Raw genomic sequence first — 22,293 nt, forward strand, 5'->3', positions numbered from 1 at the left:
CATATGGTTTTTCTCCTTCAATTTGTTAATATGGTGTATCACATCGATTGATTTGCTTATATTGAAGAATCCTTGCATTCCTGAGATAAACCCCACTTGATCATGGTGTACGATCCTTTTAATGTGCTGCTGGATTCTGTTTGCTAGTATTTTTGGGGGATTTTTGCATCTATGTTCATCAGTGATATTGGCCTGTAGTTTTCTTTCTTTGTGACATCTTTGTCTGGTTTTGGTATCAGGGTGATGGTGGCCTCGTAGAATGAGTTTGGGAGTGTTCCTCCCACTGCTATATTTTGGAAGAGTTTGAGAAGGATAGGTGTTAACTCTTCTCTAAATGTTTGATAGGATTCGCCTGTGAAGCCATCTGGTCCTGGGCTTTTGTTTGTTGGAAGATTTTTAATCACGGTTTCAATTTCAGTGCTTGTGATTGGTCTGTTCATATTTTCTATTTCTTCCTGGTTCAGTCTTGGAAGGTTGTGCATTTCTAAGAATTTGTCCATTTGTTCCAGGTTGTCCATTTTATTGGCACAGAGTTGCTTGTAGTAATCTCTCATGATCCTTTGTATTTCTGCAGTTTCAGTTGTTACTTCTCCTTTTTCATTTCTAATTCTGTTGATTTGAGTCATCTTCTCCCTTTTTTGGTTGAGTCTGGTTAATGGTTTATCAATTTTGTTTATCTTCTCAAAGAACAAGCTTTTAGTTTTACTGATCTTTGCTATCGTTTCCTTCATTTCTTTTTCATTTATTTCTGATCTGATCTTTATGATTTCTTTCCTTCTGCCCAAGTTTGGGGTTTTTTTGTTCTTCTTTCTCTAATTGCTTTAGGTGTAAGGTTAGGTTGTTTATTTGAGATGTTTCTTGTTTCTTAAGGTAGGATTGTATTGCTATAAACTTCCCTCTTCAAACTGCTTTTGCTGTATCCCATAGATTTTGGGTCGTCATGTTTCATTGTCATTTGTTTCTAGGTATTTTTTGATTTCCTCTTTGATTTCTTCAGTGATCTCTTGGTTATTAAGTACTGTGTTGTTTAGCCTCCATGTGTTCGTGTTTTTTACAGATTTTTTCCTGTAATTGATATCTAGTCTTATAGCGTTGTGTTCAGAAAAGATACTTGATACGATTTCAATTTTCTTAAATTTACCAAGGTTTGATTTGTGATCCAAGATAAGATCTGTCCTGGAGAATGTTCCATGAGCATTTGAGAAGAATGTGTATTCTGTTGTTTTTGGATGAAATGTCCTATAAATATCAATTAAGTCCAACTTGTTTAATATATCATTTAAAGCTTGTGTTTCCTTATTTATTTTCATTTTGGATGACCTGTCCATTGGTTAAAGTGGGGTGTTAAAGTCCCCTACTATGATTGTGTCCCTGTCGATTTCCCCTTTTATGGCTGTTAGTATTTGCCTTATGTACTGAGGTGCTCCTATGTTGGGTGCATAAATATTTACAATTACTATATCTTCTCTTTGGATTGATCCCTTGATCATTATGTAGTGTCCTTCTTTGTCTCTTGTAATAGTCTTTGTTTTAAAGTCTATTTTGTCTGATATGAGAACTGCTACTCCAGCTTTCTTTTGATTTCCATTTGCATGGAATATCTTTTTCCATCCCCTCACTTTCAGTCTGTATGTGTCCCTAGGTCTGAAGTGGGTCTCTTGTAGACAGCATATATATGGGTCTTGTTTTTGTATCCATTCAGCCAATCTATGTCTTTTGGTTGGAGCATTTAATCCATTTACATTCAAGGTAATTATCGATATGTATGTTCCTATTACCATTTTCTTAATTGTTTTGGGTTTGTTATTGTAGGTCTTTTCCTTCTCTTGTGTTTCCTGCCTAGAGAAGTTCCTTTAGCACTTGTTGTAGAGCTGGTTTGGTGATGCTGAATTCTCCTAGCTTTTGCTTGTCTGTAAAGGTTTTAATTTCTCTGTCAAATCTGAATGAGATCCTTGCTGGGTAGAGTAATCTTGGTGGCAGGTTTTTCTCCTTCATCACTTTAAATTTGTCCTGCCAGTCCCTTCTCGCGTGCAGACTTTCTGCTGAAAGATCAGCTGTTAACTTTATGGGGATTCCCTTGTGTATTATTTGTTGTTTTTCCCTTGCTGCTTTTAATATTTTTTCTTTACATTTAATTTTTTTTAAAGTAAGAGTGTTTGTTTGTTTATTTATTTATGGCTGAGCTGAGTCTTCATTGCTGTGCGAGGGCTTTCTCTAGTTGTGGCAAGCAGGGGCTACTCTTCACTGCGGTGCGCGGGCTTCTCATTGTGGTGGCTTCTTCTATTGCGGAGCATGGGCTCTAGGCATGCGGGCTCAGTAGTTGTGGCTCACAGGCTCCAGATCGCAGGCTCAGCAGTTGTGGCACACGGGCTTAGTTGCTCTGTGGCATGTGGGATCTTCCCGGACCAGGGATCGAACCCATGTCCTCTGCGTTGACAGACAAATTCCCAACCACTGTGCCACCAGGGAAGTCCCTGTATTTAATTATTATTATTAATTTTTTTTGCAGTACGCAGGCCTCTCACTGTTGTCGCCTCTCCCATTGCGGAGCACAGGCTCCGGACGTGCAGGCTCAGTGGCCATGGCTCACGGGCCCAGCCGCTCTGCGGCACGTGGGATCTTCCCAGACTGGGGCACGAACCCATGTCCCCTGCGTCGGCAGGCAGACTCTCAACCACTGCGCCACCAGGGAAGCCCCCCTGTATTTAATTTTTGATAGTGTGATCAATATGTGTCTTGACGTGTTTCTCCTAAGATTTATCCTGTATGGGACTCTCTGTGCTTCCTGGACTTGATTAACTATTTCCTTTCCCATATTAAGGAAGTTTTTAACTATAATTTTTTCAAATATTTTCTCAGTCCATTTCTTTTTCTCTTCTTCATCTGGGACCCCTATAATTTGAATGTTGGTGCATTTAATGTTGTCCCAGAGGTCTCTGAGACTGTCCTCAATTCTTTTCATTCTTTATTCTGCTCTGCAGTAGTTATTTCCACTATTTTATCTTCCAGGTCACTTATCCGTTTTTCTGCCTCAGTTATTCTGCTATTGATCCCTCTAGAGAATTTTTAATTTCATTTATTTTGTTGTTCATCATTGTTTGTTTGCTCTTTGGTTCTTCTAGGTCCTTGTTCAACGTTTCTTGTATTTTCTCCATTCTATTTCCAAGATTTTGGATCATCTTTATTATCATTATTCTGAATTCTTTTTCAGGTAGACTGTCTATTTCCTCTTCATTTGTTAGGTCTGGTGGGTTTTTGCCTTGCTCCTTCATCTGCTGTGTGTTTCTCTGTCTTCTCATTTTGCTTAACTTATTGTGTTTGGGGTCTCCTTTTTGCAGGCTGCAGGTTCATAGTTCCCACTGTTTTTGGTGTCTGTCCCCAGGGGCTAAGGTTGGTTCAGTGGGTTGTGTAGGCTTCCTGGTGGAGGGGACTAGTGCTGTGCTCCAGTGGATGAGGCTGGATCTTGTCTTTTTGGTGGGCAGGTCCACATCTGGTGGTGTGTTTTGGTGTGTCTGTGGCCTTATTGTGATTTCAGGCAGCCTCTCTGCTGATGGATGGGGTTGTGTTCCTGTCTTTCTACTTGTTTGGCATAAAGTATCCAGCACTGTAGCTTGCTGGCTGTTGTGTGGAGCTGGGTTTTGGTGTTGAGATGGACATCTCTGGGAGATTTTTGCTGTTTGATATAACGTGGAGCTGGGAGGTCTCTGAACTTGGCTCTCCCACCTCAGAGGCACAGCCCTGATGCCTGGCTGGAGCACCAAGAGCCTTTCATCCACACAGCTCAGAATAAAAGGGGGGAAAAAAAGAAAGAAAGAAAGAAGAAGATAAAATAAAATAAAGTAAAAATAAAATAAAGTCATTAAAGTAAAAAATAATTATTAAGAAAAAAATTTTAATAAGTAAAAAAGAAAAAAAAAGGACAGACAGAACCCTAGGACAAATGGTAAAAGCAAAGTTATACCGACAGAATCACACACAGAAGTATACACATACAAACTCAGAAAAAGAGAAAAAGGGAAAAATATATATATATATATTGTTGCTCCCAAAGTCCACCTCCTCAATTTGGGATGATTCATTGTCTATTCAGGTATTCCACAGATGCAGGGTACATCAAGTTGATTGTGGAGATTTAATCCTCTGCTCCTAAGGCTGCTGGGAGAGATTTCCCTTTCTCTTCTTTGTTCTCACAGCTCCCGAGGGTCAGCTTTGGATTTGGACCTGCCTCTGCGTGTAGGTCGCCTGAGGGCGTCTGTTCCCGCCCAGATAGGACAGGGTTAAAGGAGCAGCTGATTCGGGCTCTGGCCGGGGTGGGGGGGGGGGGCGCGGCAGAGGCCGGCATGACGTTGTACTAGCCTGAGGCACACCGTGCGTTCTCCCTGGGAAGTTGTCCCTGGATCCCAGGACCCTGGCAGTGGCGGGCTGCACAGGCTCCCGGGAGTGGAGGTGTGGAGAGTGACCTGTGCTCGTACACAGGCTTCTTGGTGGCGGCAGCAGCAGCCCCAGCGTCCCACGCCCGTCTCTGGGGTCCGCGCTTTTAGCCGCGGCTCGCGCCCGTCTCTGGAACTCCTTTAAGCAGCGCTCTTAATACCCTCTCCTCACGCACCAGGAAACAAAGAGGCAAGAAAAAGTCTCTTGCCTCTTCGGCAGCTCCAGACCTTTTCCCGGACTCCCTCCCGGCTAGCCGTGGCGCACTAGCCCCCTTCAGGCTGTGTTCACGCCGCCAACGCCAGTCCTCTCCCTGCGCTCTGACCGAAGCCCGAGCCTCAGCTCCCAGCCCCGCCCGCCCCGGTGGCTGAGCAGACAAGCCTCTCGGGCTGGTGAGTGCCGGTCGGCCCCGGTCCTCTGTGCGGGAATCTCTCCGCTTTGCCCTCCACACCCCTGTTGCTGTGCTCTCCTCCGCGGCCCGAAGCTCCCCGCCTCCGCCACCCGCAGTCTCCGCCCGCGAAGGGGCTTCTAGTGTTGTGGAAACCTTTCCTCCTTCACAGCTCCCTCCCTCTGGTGTGGGTCCCGGTCCCTATTCTTTCGTCTCTGTTTTTTCTTTTTTCTCTTGCCCTACCCAGGTACGTGGGGAGTTTCTTGCCTTTTCGGGGGTCTGAGGTTTTCTGCCAGCGTTCAGTAGGTGTTCTGTAGGAGTTGTTCCACATGTAGAGGTATTTCTGATGTATTTGTGGGGAGGAAGGTGATCCCCGCATCTCACTCTTCCGCCATCTTGAAGCTCCGCGGGAGAGTTCTTTGATCTATTGTTCAGAGATGAGCAACTTGGCGCACTGTGTAACGGTTGTTCACCCATGGTCTTTTAATAATTAAAATTAGCTTACGCAAGTTTCTAAAATTATGTTAAGACTTAAAAGTAAACAAGACAACTAAAATAAAGGTGCCATGAGCTTGTTTTTGAAGTGTGTGTGTGTGTGTGTAAAATTTTCTCTAAGTGGCACGAATACTTATTAGTTGGGGATATAATAGTTGCCTAAGGGCAGGGCATGCACCAAATGACCTCTATTTTCTGGATAATCTGCTGAGGAGGTGCTGAATTTAGAGAAGTACATTCTGAAGCCTTATTGATGTTTACTCCCACATTAAGCAGGATTTTCAAACATAAGAGCCTTTTACACTACCTTTAGCCAGAGAACTACATACTACTTTTAGCCACCAGACTGACCCGACCATAAACTTTGAAGGTGTCCAAAAACAAGATGCAAAACGTTTCAACACAACTGCTTGAGCACGAAAGGGGATTTTCCTGCTTCTTGGAGTCTCTCTTCGGTTTCTCTTCCAGTAGAATTCTTTTCCACGTGTACAAATCCTGAGACACTTCTTTCCATAGAGAGGAAGGCTGAACACCAAGCTCCACCCTGTGCTCATCCTCCCCCACACCCCAACCCCCATTTTTAAATTTTGCACGTAGGGTGAGCCCAGTCCTAATACTTAGACTTGAGTGAAGGGTCCATTGTAGCCTCTTAACTAGTACCTCTGATGTTCAGCCTAGATTTTCCCATCTCTAAAACAAGAATAACTGAAATGCCCTTATAGAACTGTTTGGAGGATGGAATGAGATGGCATATGTAAGGCATGTAACATGCTTGATACAGAGTCAGTGCTCAAGAAATGCCACTAGCACGATTACTGTTAACACAAATGGTAGAACAGTAAGAAGAGGAGATAGGGGCTTCCCTGGTGGCGCAGTGGTTGAGAGTCTGCCTGCCGATGCAGGAGACACAGGTTCGTGCCCCAGTCCGGGAAGATCCCACGTGCCGCGGAGTGGCTGGGCCCGTGAGCCATGGCCGCTGAGCCTGCGCATCCGGAGCCTGTGCTCCACAATGGGAGAGGCCACAAGAGGCCCGCGTACCGCAAAAAAAAAAAAAAAAAAAAGAAAGAAAAAAAAAAAGAATAGGAGATAATGCTTAGGCTCCCAATCCTCAACAGGGAGACATCCCAACCCTAGAGCGATCCCATCTACTGGGAGACTCAGACATGTAAATGAATAGTCACCATTCAATGAACTGTCATAATAAAGGTTTACACGTGGCAAGAAGAAAGCACAAAGTGGGGAGGATGAGCTCAGCTTTTAGAGAAGCGGTTTTCAGTTGAGGACTGAAGGCTGAGTAGGAGAGCTTGCTAAGTGGAGGAGAGGAGAAAGGTCATTCCACACTGAAACACTAGTGGGTACAAAGGCACTGAGGTTGGAAAGGGCCTGGGATATCCAGAGGGAGACATTCTGTATAGCTGGAATGGGGAGCTCTGGTGGGAAAGTTGTGGGAGGTGAGGCCAATAAAGAAGGATATGGTCTGTGGATTAAGAGCCTTGAATATCATTCTAAAGCAGTGAGATTTTGTTCTGGGGACACTGGAGGATTCTATTGAAGGATTTTGAGGCTCTGTTATGAGATGTTCATATATGAGGTTTAGAATGATGATTACATGCAGGATGGACAGGAGACAGGGAGGGAGTGAAGCCAGGGATATACCCATTAGGAGGCTATTGTAAGATCCAGGCGTGGAAGCTGAGGGGCCTGAATCAAAGCACTAGCAGTGGTGCTGGAAACCAGTAAAGGGATCTGACCCACATTTGGGAGGCAGAATCAAGAAGCCAGGTGGCAGACAGAGTGTGGAGTGTTCTGGGGAGGAAGGAGAAATTGACAATGACTGGGAGGTTTCATCCGTAGTAACTGCGTGGAGGCCACGTGAGGAGAAGTCTATGCACGCGTGTGTACTCGGCGGGAGGAAGACGATAGGCAGTAAGATTTGGAACACATCCAACCTGAAATGCAGGGGACTGGCCACGTGGAAGTGCTCGACAGACAGATGGAAATGTAAGTCTGGGACTCAGAAGAAAGGTGAGGCTGGAGTTTGAGTATTGACTGGAGGATAGGAAATACATGAGCTGTGTCGAGGACACTTGCCCTGAGAAAGAAGGGTTGAGGACCCTACCAGGTGATTATCCTCATCTTCCTGAGAAGATAAAAGTCTCAGTTTTATCTTTCCACAGCCCTTAATGATCAGTGCACTTCCAGTGTGGGACTTTGGCCCGGTCCCCCAGCACATGTCCCCAGAGTTTCCTTACCCTGGCTATTTGGTCTGCCATTTGGAGACGTCCATCCAGCTCTCGTCTGATCTGGGCTGCTTGCTCATCTGGATTGTCCAGCTGCACAAAAGCACAAATGTGGAGACTTTCAGTTTGGGTGACAAAAGCCAAGGAACTCATGACTTCACACCCAGACTACTCGGTGCCCCCATAGACCTATTCCACTAAAACGTAAGAATCATGTGACACACAAATCCAGTTTGAGGGAAATCCCAAGTTAAATCCTTTTAAGGAGAATGTGATGTGGTAGGCAGGCTGTTGCTAAGCAAGACATCTAAATGCACTTGAATAAGAACCTCCTCTGAACTTCTAGGCAGCAGTGCTTCTAACGACGGCCTGATGCAGCACTCCTGTTTTGGGGTCCAGTGAAGAAGTGTTTACAGGGCAGACGTACAAGGAAGGAGATGGTAATATAACTGTTAGTATTGTACCGAGCAGACATAAGTCCGCATCCATAGCGCCTACATGGCATATATCCTGCTGCTCTCCCACTTCTGGACCGTGGATGATTAGTTAATAATTGCATCCTTTCTCTCTGAGCCCTGAGACCTTTTCAACCAGTACTCCAGATGGCTGCTACCTCTCAGCTGGTGTTGATATCTTATATACACTACTAGGTATAAAACAGATAACTAATGAGAACCTACTGTATAACAAAGGGAACTCTACTCAATGCTCTGTGGTGACCTAAATGCGAAGGAAATCCAAAAAGGAGGGGATATATGTATATATACGTATAGCTGATTCACTCTGCTGTACAGCAGAAACTAACACAACATTGTAAAACAACTAAACTCTAATGAAAATTAATTTAAAAAATTAAGCAGTAAAGTGGAAGTAGGTGCAAGCCTCCTTCTTCTAACTAATTAAATGCATGCATTAGAAACTACACAGAGTATGCTTCAAGGGGAGGCCATCCGTAATCTGCTTGTGAAATTTGCAGTTAGACAGCTACCCACTCAGGTGATTTTTGCCACATCTACATTAAATTTGCATCTGGCTTAAAAAAAAATAAAAGAAATCTATCTTTGTCTTCTCTGATGGGTAGACAATTCCCTAACTTCTCTAGTGTCAGTTTTCCCATCCACAGAATGAAGGGGTTGGTTATATAATCTCCATCATCCCTCTCCCATCTTTCTATAAATCTATGAAAGACATTGGCAAATATTTCTACGAAGGTCCATATAATTAACACTCTAGGCTTTGAGGGCCATAAGATCTCTGTTGCAGTGACTCAGGTCTTCCAATGAGGTGTGAAAACGGACACAGACAACACGTAAATGAATGAGCACTGCTGTGTTCCAATAAAATTTTATGTACAACAGGTGGCGGGCCATAGTTACTGATCCCTGCTCTAGGAATTGAAGTTCTCTCTTTACTTCCAAGCAAGCCTAGCGTTATACTTCAAGCTGTAATTGAGTCTGTTTTGTTCAGTACCTGATAAATTATTTTATTCACAGAAAAGTTTAATAAGTAGGGAACAGTGACATTCAAGTGGGATGTGCTCTATTCTTCTTTTCAGAACAGATTAACTCACAACAAAAAGTAGATACAGAAATATGTGAGTTTTTTAAGTCCCTTTCTCTTAAAAGCCATTTTTATTCAGAAATCTGAAAAGTATGGAATTTTATTCAGAAATTTGAAAATGAAAACCCAGCTCCGTGCTTAAAAAAGAATCTAATCTATGCTATGAAATGGTATAGAAAATAAGTTATTTCTAATATGACGTAAATAAGAAAACACTGGACAATTTATGGTCATATTTTTGAAGCATCATGAGTTGTTTTCTTGGGTTTGTTATACAAAACATAAAAATCTATCTGGCTTTATGCTCTGCATTTTTATCACCCTGTTCAATTCAGGAGTTGCCTTATCTTCTCTTTCCCACAGTTTTGATGAGCAGGACTATTTTCTAGATCATAAAGATGGGATTGTTACTTTTGGTCATATATTCTAAAGTAGCATTTCCAAACGGGTGTTCTGCTGAGCAACACACTTATTAGAGACTCCAGAAGAAAGGATCCAGAAGGGCTCCAAAAGAATGGCTAGAGGGCTTCCCTGGTGGCACAGTGGTTGGGGGTCCGCCTGCCGGTGCAGGGGACACGGGTTCGTGCCCCGGGCCGGGAGGATCCCACATGCCGCAGAGCGGCTGGTCCCGTGAGCCATGGCCGCTGGGCCTGCGCGTCCGGAGCCTGTGCTCCGCAACGGGAGAGGCCACAGCAGTGAGAGGCCCGCATACTGCAAAAAAAAAAAAAAAAAAAGAATGGCTAGATAAGTTTGGAAAATGCTGTGTCAAAATGCACAAAATCTCTGAGAAGCTCAGCAGTAAGGAAATCTGTCAGATTTTGACCAATTCAACTATTATTTAACTTAAATTTTTATTTTTACATAATGCCCAGAGAACATGAGTTGGAAATCCTGTTCTAAATAAATAAAGAGAACCACTGGAGAGCGGTCACACCACTAACCAGTGGTCCCTCCATGACCACTTGCTAATAGGCACATGTGGGAACCATGGTATCCTCAGTGTTGGGTTTAAGCTCCAATGAACTGTTTTTATTCTATTCCCTTGGAAGCCCAAGACTTCTTCATACCCAGGTGCAAACCCACTGGGAACACTCAGAAATATCCTGTTCAAAATACATATGCAAAGAAAACATCTGACTACTTCACTGAGAAGAAGCAAAATGATTCGGTTAGGGGCTAAAGTTGGGGGGTTCTGTCAGAAGATACGGTGCTCAGAGGTTAAAACTGAAAAGAGAAAACAACCCAACAGAACCATCCCCATTATGAAATTTTTCAGATGTGTGTGAATTCTCCCACTGGCCTCACCAAATACAATTAGAAACAGCAGAGGATGCCAGCAGTGAAGATGAGCAGGCTAGGTCTACACAAAGCTTCATTCATTGGTTCATTTATTCATTCATCTAATTTTTATGGAATGTCTTGCTATGCATGATACTGGAATACAGAAAGGAACAAGACAGACCCAGTTCCTGCCTCCATGGAACTTAAATCTAACAAGAACAGGTATGGCTATTTGAATAATCTGGACACAAAACAGAGAGGATTAGCATTTATTGATGCCTATTTCAAGACCAGGGACTGTATGACCTATATTAAAGCCTTCTCTAAGGGTTCCCAAGAAATAGATGTTAACGTGCATTATCCCAGGAAAAGGATTCTGGGGTCAAGAAACACTGCTCCTTCCTGAAAATTTATAATACATATTAGCATAATTAAGATTCAAAGAAATTCTAGAGTAAATCAGCTTGTTTAACTGTGTTTAACTTTGTCTTTGACACAATTTTTTCACTGAAAACAAGTATTTCACAGAGCAGTTTGAGAAATTCCCAAGTAAAACAACTTTATGAGGTATGTACCGCTATTATTCCCATTTTACAGACGAGGACACCAAGTCTCTATAAGGTTCAGGAATGTGGTAAAGTGGCATGAGTCATTTGAAATGGGAGTTGGCTCTGCCTCAGACTGGAACTCTTTTGTTCTGCTTTATGTTGACTTTCTTCTTTAGTGTATTGTTTTGGTTTTCTAATTGGCCCTGACAACTAACTCCACACTCCTACGTAGTTCAATTTAATACAAAGAGCCACCACTAGGGGGCAGAGAAATGTCTACCGTCCATTTCCTATCATGAGTGATTTCTTCTGGGGATGCTGTTGCAGCACAAGAGCCCTCCCTAAGAAATAACAGTAATGGGTATGTTCTTATCCTGGCTTTGCCACTTAGTAGCTGTGTGACCTTGGGCAAATTACTTAACCTCTCTGTGCTCAGGCCTCCTCATCTGAATAATCGGTATAATAAGTCTACCCCAAGGCTGTCATGGGGATTCACTGAGACCACAGATATAAAGCTTTCAGCTCAGTGCTTGGCATGCAGCAAACCCTCAGGAAACAGTGGCTGCTGTTTGCGTTATTAGAACGGCCCACGCTGGCTGTATTTCTGACACGGTCCACAATGGGGCATCGAAGATTCAGGTGAGAAAATGCCAGATGGGCTAGTGTCCCTCCCTGGTGTGGATGTGGGGTCTTGGTGTGATAGTCTGTGTCCGGAGAGGAAGGTGATGGAGGCTTCCATCTCTGGGTGAATTTCTTTGGCTTCTCAGTGTATCCTACTTTCTCCAGGGTAAGTCCTTTCCTCTGTTAGACTTTAATTAGCAGGAGTGACCAGAAGGCGGACGCTGCTGCCTGAGAGCTAATGATCTGAAGGGAAGATGGCAACAGAAATGCAACCGAAGCTCCCTAAAATAGCCTGGTGTGAGAGAGAAGGCCATCCTCCATCAAAAGCCTCGACAGCCCCGCTCTATGAAACCCCCCAAAATAAAGAGAAATCAAGTAATTACCTTTCAACTGCTGGAAAGAAAAGGCCAGAGAGTGAGCTTCCATGGAAACGAGGTTCTGTTTACCTCACTGGTCTTTTCCACTGAGGAAAGGGAAGACCCGCTGGCGAACCAGGCCAAGGGCAAACTTTCCCGGTGACAGCTCATTAGGGTTAAAATATGTACATGTGCAAGAAGGCTTTTTACCTAATTAGCCAAATAATCTTCCTACTAGCGGAGGTCAAACAGAGGCATTGTGGTTGTTTTGATTTGCCAGTCAAGCAAAGGGAACTATTTCCTTGGGCTCTTCTTTTAAAGTGATGGAGAACTCAGCTTGGTGCTGGGTAAGCGCAGACAGGTATCACCTAAGCCACAGGTTCAAGCCCATCCCGAGTCTGGGATTCTCTCCACTCACAGCTGTGTCCCTTCGGTCAGTGCAGACACGAGAACCCAGACCAGCATCGCCGTCGGGCACGTTTGCCCTGGCAGGAGCACCGCGTGGTGGAGGACCCTGTACGGGAGAGTCTGCAGCCAGCTATCCCACTCCCTGGTTGCAGGACCTTGTTATGTCTCTTAACCTCTTTGAGCCCCGGTTTCTTCGACTGTAGAGGGGGGACCACTTTTATCTTGCATGGCTACTGAGAGGACTGAATGAGACCATGTGTTTCAAAGGAAGTCAGGCCAACTTGGGTCCAAATCTTGGCTCTGCAGTTTCCTTACTCAAAGGGATCACACAGGTGGCTGAACCTCTCTAAGCCTCAGTTTTCTTGACTGTAAAATGGGGGAGAACATAAGAGACCTACCTCAGTGTGTTGATAGAAGGATGGAGCGGGATGATTATGTATGCACAGCACCTAGTGTAGTGCTGGCACATAGTAGGTCCTATAGCTTAGCAATGAGTTTCTAGAATTATCCCTTTTGAGGGTGGGCGCTTATCTGACGTTCACTCCCCTCCCTGCCCTTTGAGATTTATGAAAGAAACCAGGGGAGCCCTGGCATGGACGGGAGTGCCTGTGTGCTGGTCACGATTTGCCCTTAGCTGGTGGATCTCGGGCCAAGGTCACGACCTCTCTGTCCACAACCCCTTCATGTGATAAATGACAAACCCTAAGTGATTATGTTCCAGGAGTCTCTGAAAAGCCTAGACGAGCATTTCTCAAAGTTATATTCTGTGGAAGCCTAGTCCCGCAGATCCTCTATGAGAAAGGGTTCTGTGGCCAAGTCTGCTCCCTCTCTCCCCTTCCTGGAGAAGCCACAAGACACAGTAGTGAGAAATCCTACACAAAGGCAAGCTTGTGTGCGCCCATATTTCCCAAACTTATCTGACCACGTGGGTAATACGTTTGAACACCCCAGCATACTTTGGGCTAAGCTCACTGAGCCAATTCTCTCATGTGCTTCATTTCTCTCATGTCCATGGACAGAATTTTGGGGGGAGAGAAAGAGGCAGGTAGGAAGCAACCCCACTATGCAAATAGGTCTATATCTCAGTGAAAAGGGAATGCCCATCCGGGAACACCCTGTCTGACCTCTGGGGTGATAGAGACATCATCCCAGGGCCCAGGCATGCAGCCTCGTCATTAACCCCAAAGCCCTGGGCCTTGACAGTGTGCCTGGGTACCGGCTTTCCCTAAGGATGCCTCAGTTCTCTGGGGCTTACACAGTATGATGCTGGGGAGGCGAGTCCAACTCTGGACCCGTCCAAAGTCATCACTGTTACTACCACCAGGTAGCCTGCGATCAAGCAAAGAGAGGACGTGATTCAAATATGCAGAAAATTGAAATAAACAGGCAGATTACTGGATGCATTGTTTGAGTCACTGTTCTGCTTTCTGAACAAGTCTCTAGGCCTCAGCCTCAAAGCAAATGGACCAAGTTCAGCCTCAGGACTATACTGACATGATCCAGGACTGTGGCTGGAAGGAGATTTAAAGGTGCCGCAGTGACGTCAGGTTGGGGTGGAGGCCCTGCTGAGCTCTGTGGCCTGTCAGACACCACCTCCCCACTCAGTCTGCTGCACAGGGTCCTCCACTGGGGCTTCTGGAAGGGTTTGCTTTCTCCTGCTGCCAGATCTTTGCACACCCTGTCCCCCACACCTGTAACACTCTCCCTTGTCTCCCCCATTGGCTGGTAACCCTAACCCTAACCTCCTTCATCCTTCAGCTTTGCAGCAAAGTCTTTTCTGACCCCTCCAGGCTCGGTGAGTTTCTCCTGTCATATGTTCTCCCGGCACTGTGCACCTCTCCTTTATTAGTGTTTATTGCAATTTTAATTTTACATCCACTCATGTGATTGTGTGACGTCTACCTACCAGACTGGAAGCTCTGTGAGGGCAGGTGCATGTGATTTTGCTCACCTCTGCATCCCCGGCACCTAGCCTAGCACCAAATACAGAGTGGGCTCTGATGACTGCCTGGCCAGCTAAAGGACTGAGTTAATTAACTGTGACCCAGAAGGAAAGCGGCCCACCCACAGTAACACCATCATCAGTGAGAGAGCTGGGACCATGTTCCCAACCTGCTCACGTCTATGCTATGTCTTGCTGCTTAGCAGCTGTGTCCTGGGAAGTGCCAGTTTCTGCAGAAATAGGTAAAGACTGAACTTGGCTGGCCTATAACCAGTCACATCACTGATAACGCATCCTTAATTCCAGACTACGGGGCACTGAGGCAGGTGGGCCTGTCAGCAGCTGCGGTGCAAGCCACCTGCTGACCTGGGTTGAGCTCCATCTGTTCCCCTTGTTTCCTCTCTACTTCCCAGCCTGGTCCCTCAGTTCCCACGGATTCGTGTCTGAGCAGGAGGTGCGACTGCGGAGGAGGGTAGAGGCGCCTCCCATAAAGCACTCTCATCAGTGGCACGGCCCCCCTTTCCTCCAAAGCCCTGTATTTTTTGTGGTTGTTTAATTTATTTGGCTGCTCCAGGTCTTAGTTGCAGCATGTGGAATCTTTTTAGTTGCAGCATGCGGTACCTAGTTCCCTGACCAGGAATCGAACCTGGGACCCCTGCACTGGGAGCACGGAGTCTTAACCACTGGACCCCCAGGGAAGTCCCTTCCCTGTGTTTTTTGTTTGTTTGTTTTGTTTTGTTTTTTGCGGTACGCGGGCCTCTCACTGTTGTGGCCCCTCCCGTTGCGGAGCACAGGCTCTGGACGCGCAGGCTCAGCGGCCATGGCTCACGGGCCCAGCCGCTCCGCGGCATGTGGGATCTTCCCGGACCGGGGGCACGAACCCATGTCCCCTGCATCGGCAGGCAGACTCTCAACCACTGCGCCACCAGGGAAGCCCTGCCCTGTGTTTTTTATCCTCCTTCAGAGACAAACTGCTCCAGCCAATGGTGCCTTCCTGCTGCACTGCAGTCTGGAAAGTTACAGCTGGGCAGTGTCAGTTCCCAATCAGGGGATGTGGGTGCCCGAGCTCCAGCCTCAAGAAGGCACTGAACTTTGGATGTTGGCTACGTTATTGCATTCAGTGCCTGGCTGCCACTTCCAAACTCCTGTCCTGCCATCTCTTACAGCCTGTCTCTCCTTTGTCCACCTCTAAGGTGGAGGCTGTAGAATAGCGTCAGACCTCTCTTGTCTAGGATCAATTGTTGCCTTTCCACTTTGAAGCCGAGCAACACTAACAAGTTATTAGATCTCTCCACGTCTCCACTTTTAATTTTTTCAACTCTCTTAACTCTACAGCAGGAATAATAATGAGAATACCTCCCTCGTAGGATTGATAAGAGGTTAAATGAGATGGTATGTGTATGATGCTTAGCAGGGTGCCTGGCATGCAGTCACTTTCTGTAAATCTTAGCAGCTATTAGCACGTGGCATTCCACAGCACAAATTCTTCATCCTTACACAAATTCTGATTCTGATAACACTTCAAGTGGCAGAACAGTTTTCCCCAGCTTTCAGGTAGGAAACCAAGCTTCAAAAGAGGAAGTAGTTTGCTGGTAGTTTCAGAGATAGGTGACCCTGCACAGAGGGGACAATCTTGAGAAAACAGGGCATTGATTTTAGAATCAGAAAACCTTAAGATCAAGCCCTACCTTTGTCACATACTCATTGTGTGACCAGGGCCAGGGAACTCTACCTCTCTGAGCATCTATACCTGGAGCTCTAAAATAATACCCTCAGAGGACTACTGTAATGATAATCATAACAGACATTTCCACACTCTAGGGGTTTGACATATTGTAGGTTTACTATTACTTCTAATATTATCACTGGGGATGAATCTGATGAAATCTGCAGCCGTGCCTTTGATGTAAGTCTTTACTGGGGCTCTTTTCCAAGGTTATTTGTGGAGTTTGATGTCCTGTGCACACACAATTATATACTGTTTTTCTAAAACTCAACCAAGGAGATACCATCCCATTTGTGGAAGAGTTAAAATAAGATCACTAGTGCCTTTCTTTACCATGCCTTATTTCCTCTCCAAGAGAAGACCTTGAATAGGTCAAAGTCTCCATTCTGAAGGATGCACTTCTCCTTGATTGCAAAAGGCAAGGTTTAGCTCTCAGAGTTTGCCAGCCAATGAGAACATCCTCTGCATCCGAGTCACCCATTTTATGTCTTCACTGGCTTTTGGCAATGCAGTAAATATAACCCAAGAGCTCCAAATGCAGTAACTCTCTGAGTGAGCAGCAAATAAATATATAAAAATACCCTGGATGGAAAACCAATCCATTCCTTTATGATCCTGCAGTGCTCAACCAGCCTTCCCCCATCCCCACCCCAGTCCTGCAATGACCTCCCCTCTGCTTTCCACCATTTCAAATCTGACATACCATCTGGGTATGGTCCGGTTTCAGACATACTTTCTTTAGGGAAGCCCTCCTTGATTGCTTTGGCCATGTATCAACTTGCTCTTGTAGGCAGCACTGGCCAGTCTAGTATCTCAACCTCCTCTGTGTCACATGTTTCAGATTTCCCTTCCCGCCAGAATAGCTGTAGGGCACAATGGTCAGGAACCTAGGGAACTAGAAACAGACCTGGGCTCAAATCTTTGCTCTGCCATTTACCAGCTCTGTGACACTGGGCAATATACTCCCTGTGTCTGCTGCTTCATCTGCAAAATGGGAGTCCTAATAGTAACAATGCCAAGAGCAGAGGCTTGTCATGAGAATAAAAGAAGACAGTACTCATAAAGCACTTAGCGTGATGCCTCGAATATGATGTAGGGCCAAACAGTCAAGGCTATGATTTAGTACTTTTGAGTCCAGAGACTATGGTTTTTATCCAGCATGAAGGACACAGCTGTGCCTTTTACGGATCATCTTAATTGTCTTCACAGCTGGGGCTGGGAGATGGTCTAATTCACCTGTACTATCCTGAAGACACAGAACCTTAAGCCACTCAGAGAAGAGAATGGGCACTGTCTTTCAGGGTGGGAGTGTGGCCGCTGAAGCTCAGGGTATGGAAGAAGCAGGTGGTTTTTTGCTTGGGACTCGGTTGATTTATTCCTTCTTAACTATGAAGTCACATCTTCAATATCTCTTGAATCCATCTATTCTGTTTATCCACTTCCCTAGGGGAGGCCGCCACTGTCTCCATGGTGGAGCACTGACCCGTTTACCGGCATCCTCTCTGACACAGCAGTTCTCAACCTGGCTGTACATTAGAATCATCTGGGGTACATGAAAGACAATCCTGATACCCAGACTGCATCCAGACCAACTAAATCAGACATTTAGGTTGGGGCCCAGGAGTCAGTTTTTGTTTGTTTGTTTTAACTGTTCAGGTGATTCCAATGTGCAGTGAAGATTGAGAACCTTTACCAAAAGTCAGTGGTTCTCAAATTATGGTGAGACTCGACCAGAGAACTTGTTAAAACACAGAGTTGTGGGCCTCATCCCTAGAGAGTTTTGATTCAGTAGGTCTGGGGTGAGAACCAAGAATTTGCCCTTCCCGGGTGATGCTGATGCTGAGAACCACACTCTGAGCACAAGGACAGAATCCATGCTCTGCGGTGCACTCTGCTCATCTTTCTGGAATGTGCATATGCTCACGTTACTCTCCTGCCTAAGACTCTACAATAATGTTCTATTTTCCTTGGCAACAGGAGTCTGAGATCCTTATCAAAGCAGACTATACTACAAGGCTACAGTCATCAAAACAGTATGGTACTGGCACAAAAACAGAAATATAGATCAATAGAACAGGATACAAAGCCCAGAAATAAACCCACACAACTATGGCCAGTTAATCTATGACAAAGGAAGCAAGACTATAAATGGAGAAAAGACAGTCTCTTCAGTAAGTGGTGCTGGGAAAACTGGACAGCTACATGTAAAAGAATGAAATAAGAACATTCTTTAACACCATACACAAAAATAAACTCAAAATGGATTAAAGACCTAAATATAAGACCTGATACTATAAAACTCTTAGAGGAAAGCATAGGAAGAACACTCTGACATAAACTGCAGCAATATTTTTTTCAGTCTCCTAGAGTAATAGAAATAACAAAAATAAACAAATGGGGCATAATCAAACTCAAAAGCTTCTGCACAGCAAAGGAAACTATAAACAAAACGAAAAGACAACACATAGAATGGGAGAAAATATATGCAAATGATGTGACTGACAAGGGATTAATCTCCAAAATCTATGAACAGCTCATGCAGCTCAATATAAAAAACAAAAAAAAAAAACACAATCCAAACAAAAAATGGGCAGAAGACCTAAACAGACATTTCTCTAAAGAAGACATACAGATGGCCAAGAGGCACATGAAAAGATGCTCATCATTGCTAATAAGTAGAGAAATGCAAATCAAAACTACAATGAGGTATCACCTCATACCAGTCAAAGTGGCCATCATCAAAAAGTCTACAAACAATAAATGCTGGAGAGGATGTACAGAAAAGGGAACCCTCCTACACTGTTGGTGGGAATGTATATTGGTACAGCCACTATGGAGAACAGTATGGAGGTTCCTTAAGAAACTAAAATAGAGCTACCATATGATTCAGCAATCCCACTCCTGGGCATATATCCAGAGGAAACCATGGTTCAGAAGGATACATGCAATCCAATGTTCCTGCAGCACTGTTTACAATAGACAAGACATGGAAGCAACTTAAATGTCCACTGACAGATGAATGGATAAAGAAGATATGGTACATTTATGCAATGGATTATTATCAGCCATTAAAAAGAAGGAAATAATGCCATTTGCAGCAATATGGATGGACCTGGAGATTATCATACTAAGTGAAGTAAGTCAGACGAAGACAAATATCATATGATATCGCTTATATGCAGAATCTAAAAAAAATAATACAAATGAACTTACTTACAAAACAGAAATAGACTCACAGACTTAGAAAACAGATTTATGGTTACCAAAGGGGAAACGTGTGGGGGGGTATAAATTGGGATTTGGGGATTGTCATATACTCATTACTATTTTTAAAATAGATAACCATCAAGGACCTACTGTATAGCACAGGGAACTGTGCTCAATATTCTGTAATAACCTACATGGGAGAAGAATTTTAAAAAAAAGATACATGTATACGTATAACTGAATCACTTTGCTGTACACCTGAAACTAACACAACATTGTTAATCAACTATACTCCAATATAAGATAAAAATTTAAAAAAGAAACCTGAGGGAGCATTGCCATCTGGCTCCTACACAGCTTTCCAGTCTTTTCTCCCACTGCTTTGTCTTGCCCTCCCGACCCAGGCCATCCTGTTATGCTTCTAGGTTCCCAAATATGACATATTTGTTCGTGGCCCCAGGCCAATGCTCCTGCACTGCCTTCCTCTGCCATCTTCATCTCACTGACACTTACTCATTAACCCAACTTCCAGCAGCCTCAATGCTGCTTCCTTAGGATTCTTCTTGGCCCCAGCCAAGGTCACTTCCTCAAGGTCCCGACAACATCTTGAACCTCCTCTTTTATCACTCTCATTACATGTGCATTATTTGCTCCTGTTCCTGTTCTCTGAAAGACTATAAATGCCTTGATGACAGGGACCATGTCTGTCCAGTTCACTATAAAATCTCCAGAGACTGATGCACGGTAGGTGTGTAAGAAGTATTTGCAGAATTAACTTTGAGATGGAGATAATAATGTCCACTTGGCAGGGTAGTTTTGATGAATTAATGAGACAAGTTTATTGAAGCGCTTAGTGTGCTGTCTGACACTCAATAGGTGCTCAAATCATGATCTAAATAGAAATCTGAATGCACATGGTTTAAACTTACTGAATCCTTGTTGAATGTATAACTGAAATTGTTAAGGGACAGAATAACTGACTAAGGTGGTGTCAGTAACAGAGGTCTGAACCAATTAAGCCCTGGGAGCACAGCTTCCTATTCTGGAAACTGGGAGTATTAATACTCAACTCACCATTTAAAAAATATTCATTAAACACCTGTCTTATAGCAAGCATTGTACTATGAGATGTGAAAGTAGAACAAACATAGAACTAGTATTCTATGAGTTTATGGTCCACATGAGAGTCAACATATATTGAATATTGAGTATATACTACGGCCTGGCCTTGTACTGAATTTTCATTCATTGTCATGTTTAATCCTTGAGATTATTCCTATCACTCTTACAGTCAACACCACTTTACAGATGAGAACACTGAGGCTCAGAGGGATCACAGTAACATCTCAGAGAAGTGGGAGAACTGGGATATGAATTCAGTTCTGTCTGAATCCAGAGTGTAAGCGTTTAACCAGCTTGCTGTCACAACACTCAGTGGGGATAACCTCCACGATTTTTTCAAAACCAAAAAAGAAGGGTTACCCTCCAATTAGTAAACTATTACATAAATGTAAATTATTTTTATTGTCATTAATTTTGAATTTAGTTTTTACTAATTTCTGAAGTTCTGTTCAGGCAGCTGATTTGATGAAAAATGATCACTTCAAAATGAGCCACAAGAGATTTTTGACATGAATATGATAGGAAAGAAAATGACTTTTTGTGCCATTGAATCATTTGATACCTCAAAAGCTTTGAATCATAGTGAAAAGCAATTTATAACTGGCAAAGATAATGCACTCAACAGGAAATCCAGAAAACAGCCAATGATACCTAAAATACCTCTATACACTAATAAAATCAAATGTTTTTGCTAAAAATGCCCACTATTTTAAGAGGAAGTGAACTTCATTTTCAAACATCGATAATGCAGTATAAAAGTTATTCACAAGGTCAAAATGAAATCCAGTTTTCCAGCTTCTGCAATTATGGATTTAGTGAATATGTATGTGCATGCAGGTGAGTGTGTGTGTTTGTGCACCCGTGTGTGTATGTGCACTTGTATAACAGAGATCTCAAGCAGTAGGAAACATCCAGAGCTCTCAATCGTAGAGCCCGTCAATTAAAATTGAGGTGAAGTAGTATAATTTCCAGGGCATGTGAGAACTGTCACATGCACCTCTCTTTCCTTTGAGTAGCATGTCACAAATACAAGATATGCTTAATTTCTAGTCCCAGGCTGATCATTATACAAGTTCCTGGTAGAAACTGGGTCTATTCATACGTCTACCCACATATATCATTATCTCATTTTGCCTGCCCTGAAGAGTGTGTGTCTACCTTGGTGATATGACTGTTCAAAGCCAAAAATATTTATAAAGGCTGTGTTTCACCTTGATTAAGACCTGTCAAAGGAACAGTTATTTCCTGCTATCAAATCCATAACTAAGTAGATATGTTTTTTATTAGTTATTTTAAAGGTGTCTTGGGCAAGAGGAAGAGGCAGTATTAAAAAAGAGTGAGGTTCCAAACTTTCCAACAGATGGGAGAAAAGAAATGACCAGAAAAACCCACCCAAATTACACTGTCAGCATTTACTGACAGCTTCCTGCTTGCAATAATCTGTATCACGTGCTAAAGATAAGCAAAGGCATCAGGGTATCATCTATTCTAACACATGTGATATACTGCTATACTGAAAATATAAGTAAATACTGAAAAAGTAAACTCGAAAAGGGGAACAAATTCATCAGGAGAGCCTAATTTATTCCAGGGTAACAAATTAACCCTGAAATCTCATTGTTGTCTTAAGACAACAATGGTTTAGTTCTTGCTCACCCTACATGCCCAATGTGGATTATGGGGGACACTGTTCCACAAAGTTACTCAGGGATCCAGGCAGATGGAAGCACCACTATTTTGTGACTGCCATCTCAACATGTGGCTTCCAGGCTCACTGTGACAGGGGAACACAGAGCATGGACTACTCATAGCCTGTTTGCTGGAACCAGTCACATGGTCCTAACCTAATTGCAAGGGAAGCTAGAAAATGTAAAAGAAGACATAAAATATTTTGTGTTGCTGTTTCTGCCACAAAAAGCTACTATGGATTCTAGTTAAAGTGCTTATAATATAAAGTCTATCTTGAATATC

The 22,293-nt window shown here is 43.8% G+C and overlaps 1 protein-coding gene across 16 annotated transcripts in view; it reads right to left on the reverse strand.

The window, feature by feature from the left end:
* CADPS (calcium dependent secretion activator) overlaps nucleotides 1-22,293 on the reverse strand; it is a 481,350-nt gene that overhangs the window by 259,150 nt on the left and 199,907 nt on the right. For all 16 annotated transcript variants that reach the window (XM_060111563.1, XM_060111565.1, XM_060111566.1 and 13 more), the window contains one exon: nucleotides 7,564-7,644. In XM_060111563.1, the coding sequence (XP_059967546.1) occupies nucleotides 7,564-7,644 (81 nt within the window). The remainder of the gene's footprint in view (nucleotides 1-7,563; nucleotides 7,645-22,293) is intronic.

This window comes from Mesoplodon densirostris, chromosome 10, assembly GCF_025265405.1.
Source record: "Mesoplodon densirostris isolate mMesDen1 chromosome 10, mMesDen1 primary haplotype, whole genome shotgun sequence".
Lineage (NCBI taxonomy): Eukaryota > Metazoa > Chordata > Mammalia > Artiodactyla > Ziphiidae > Mesoplodon > Mesoplodon densirostris.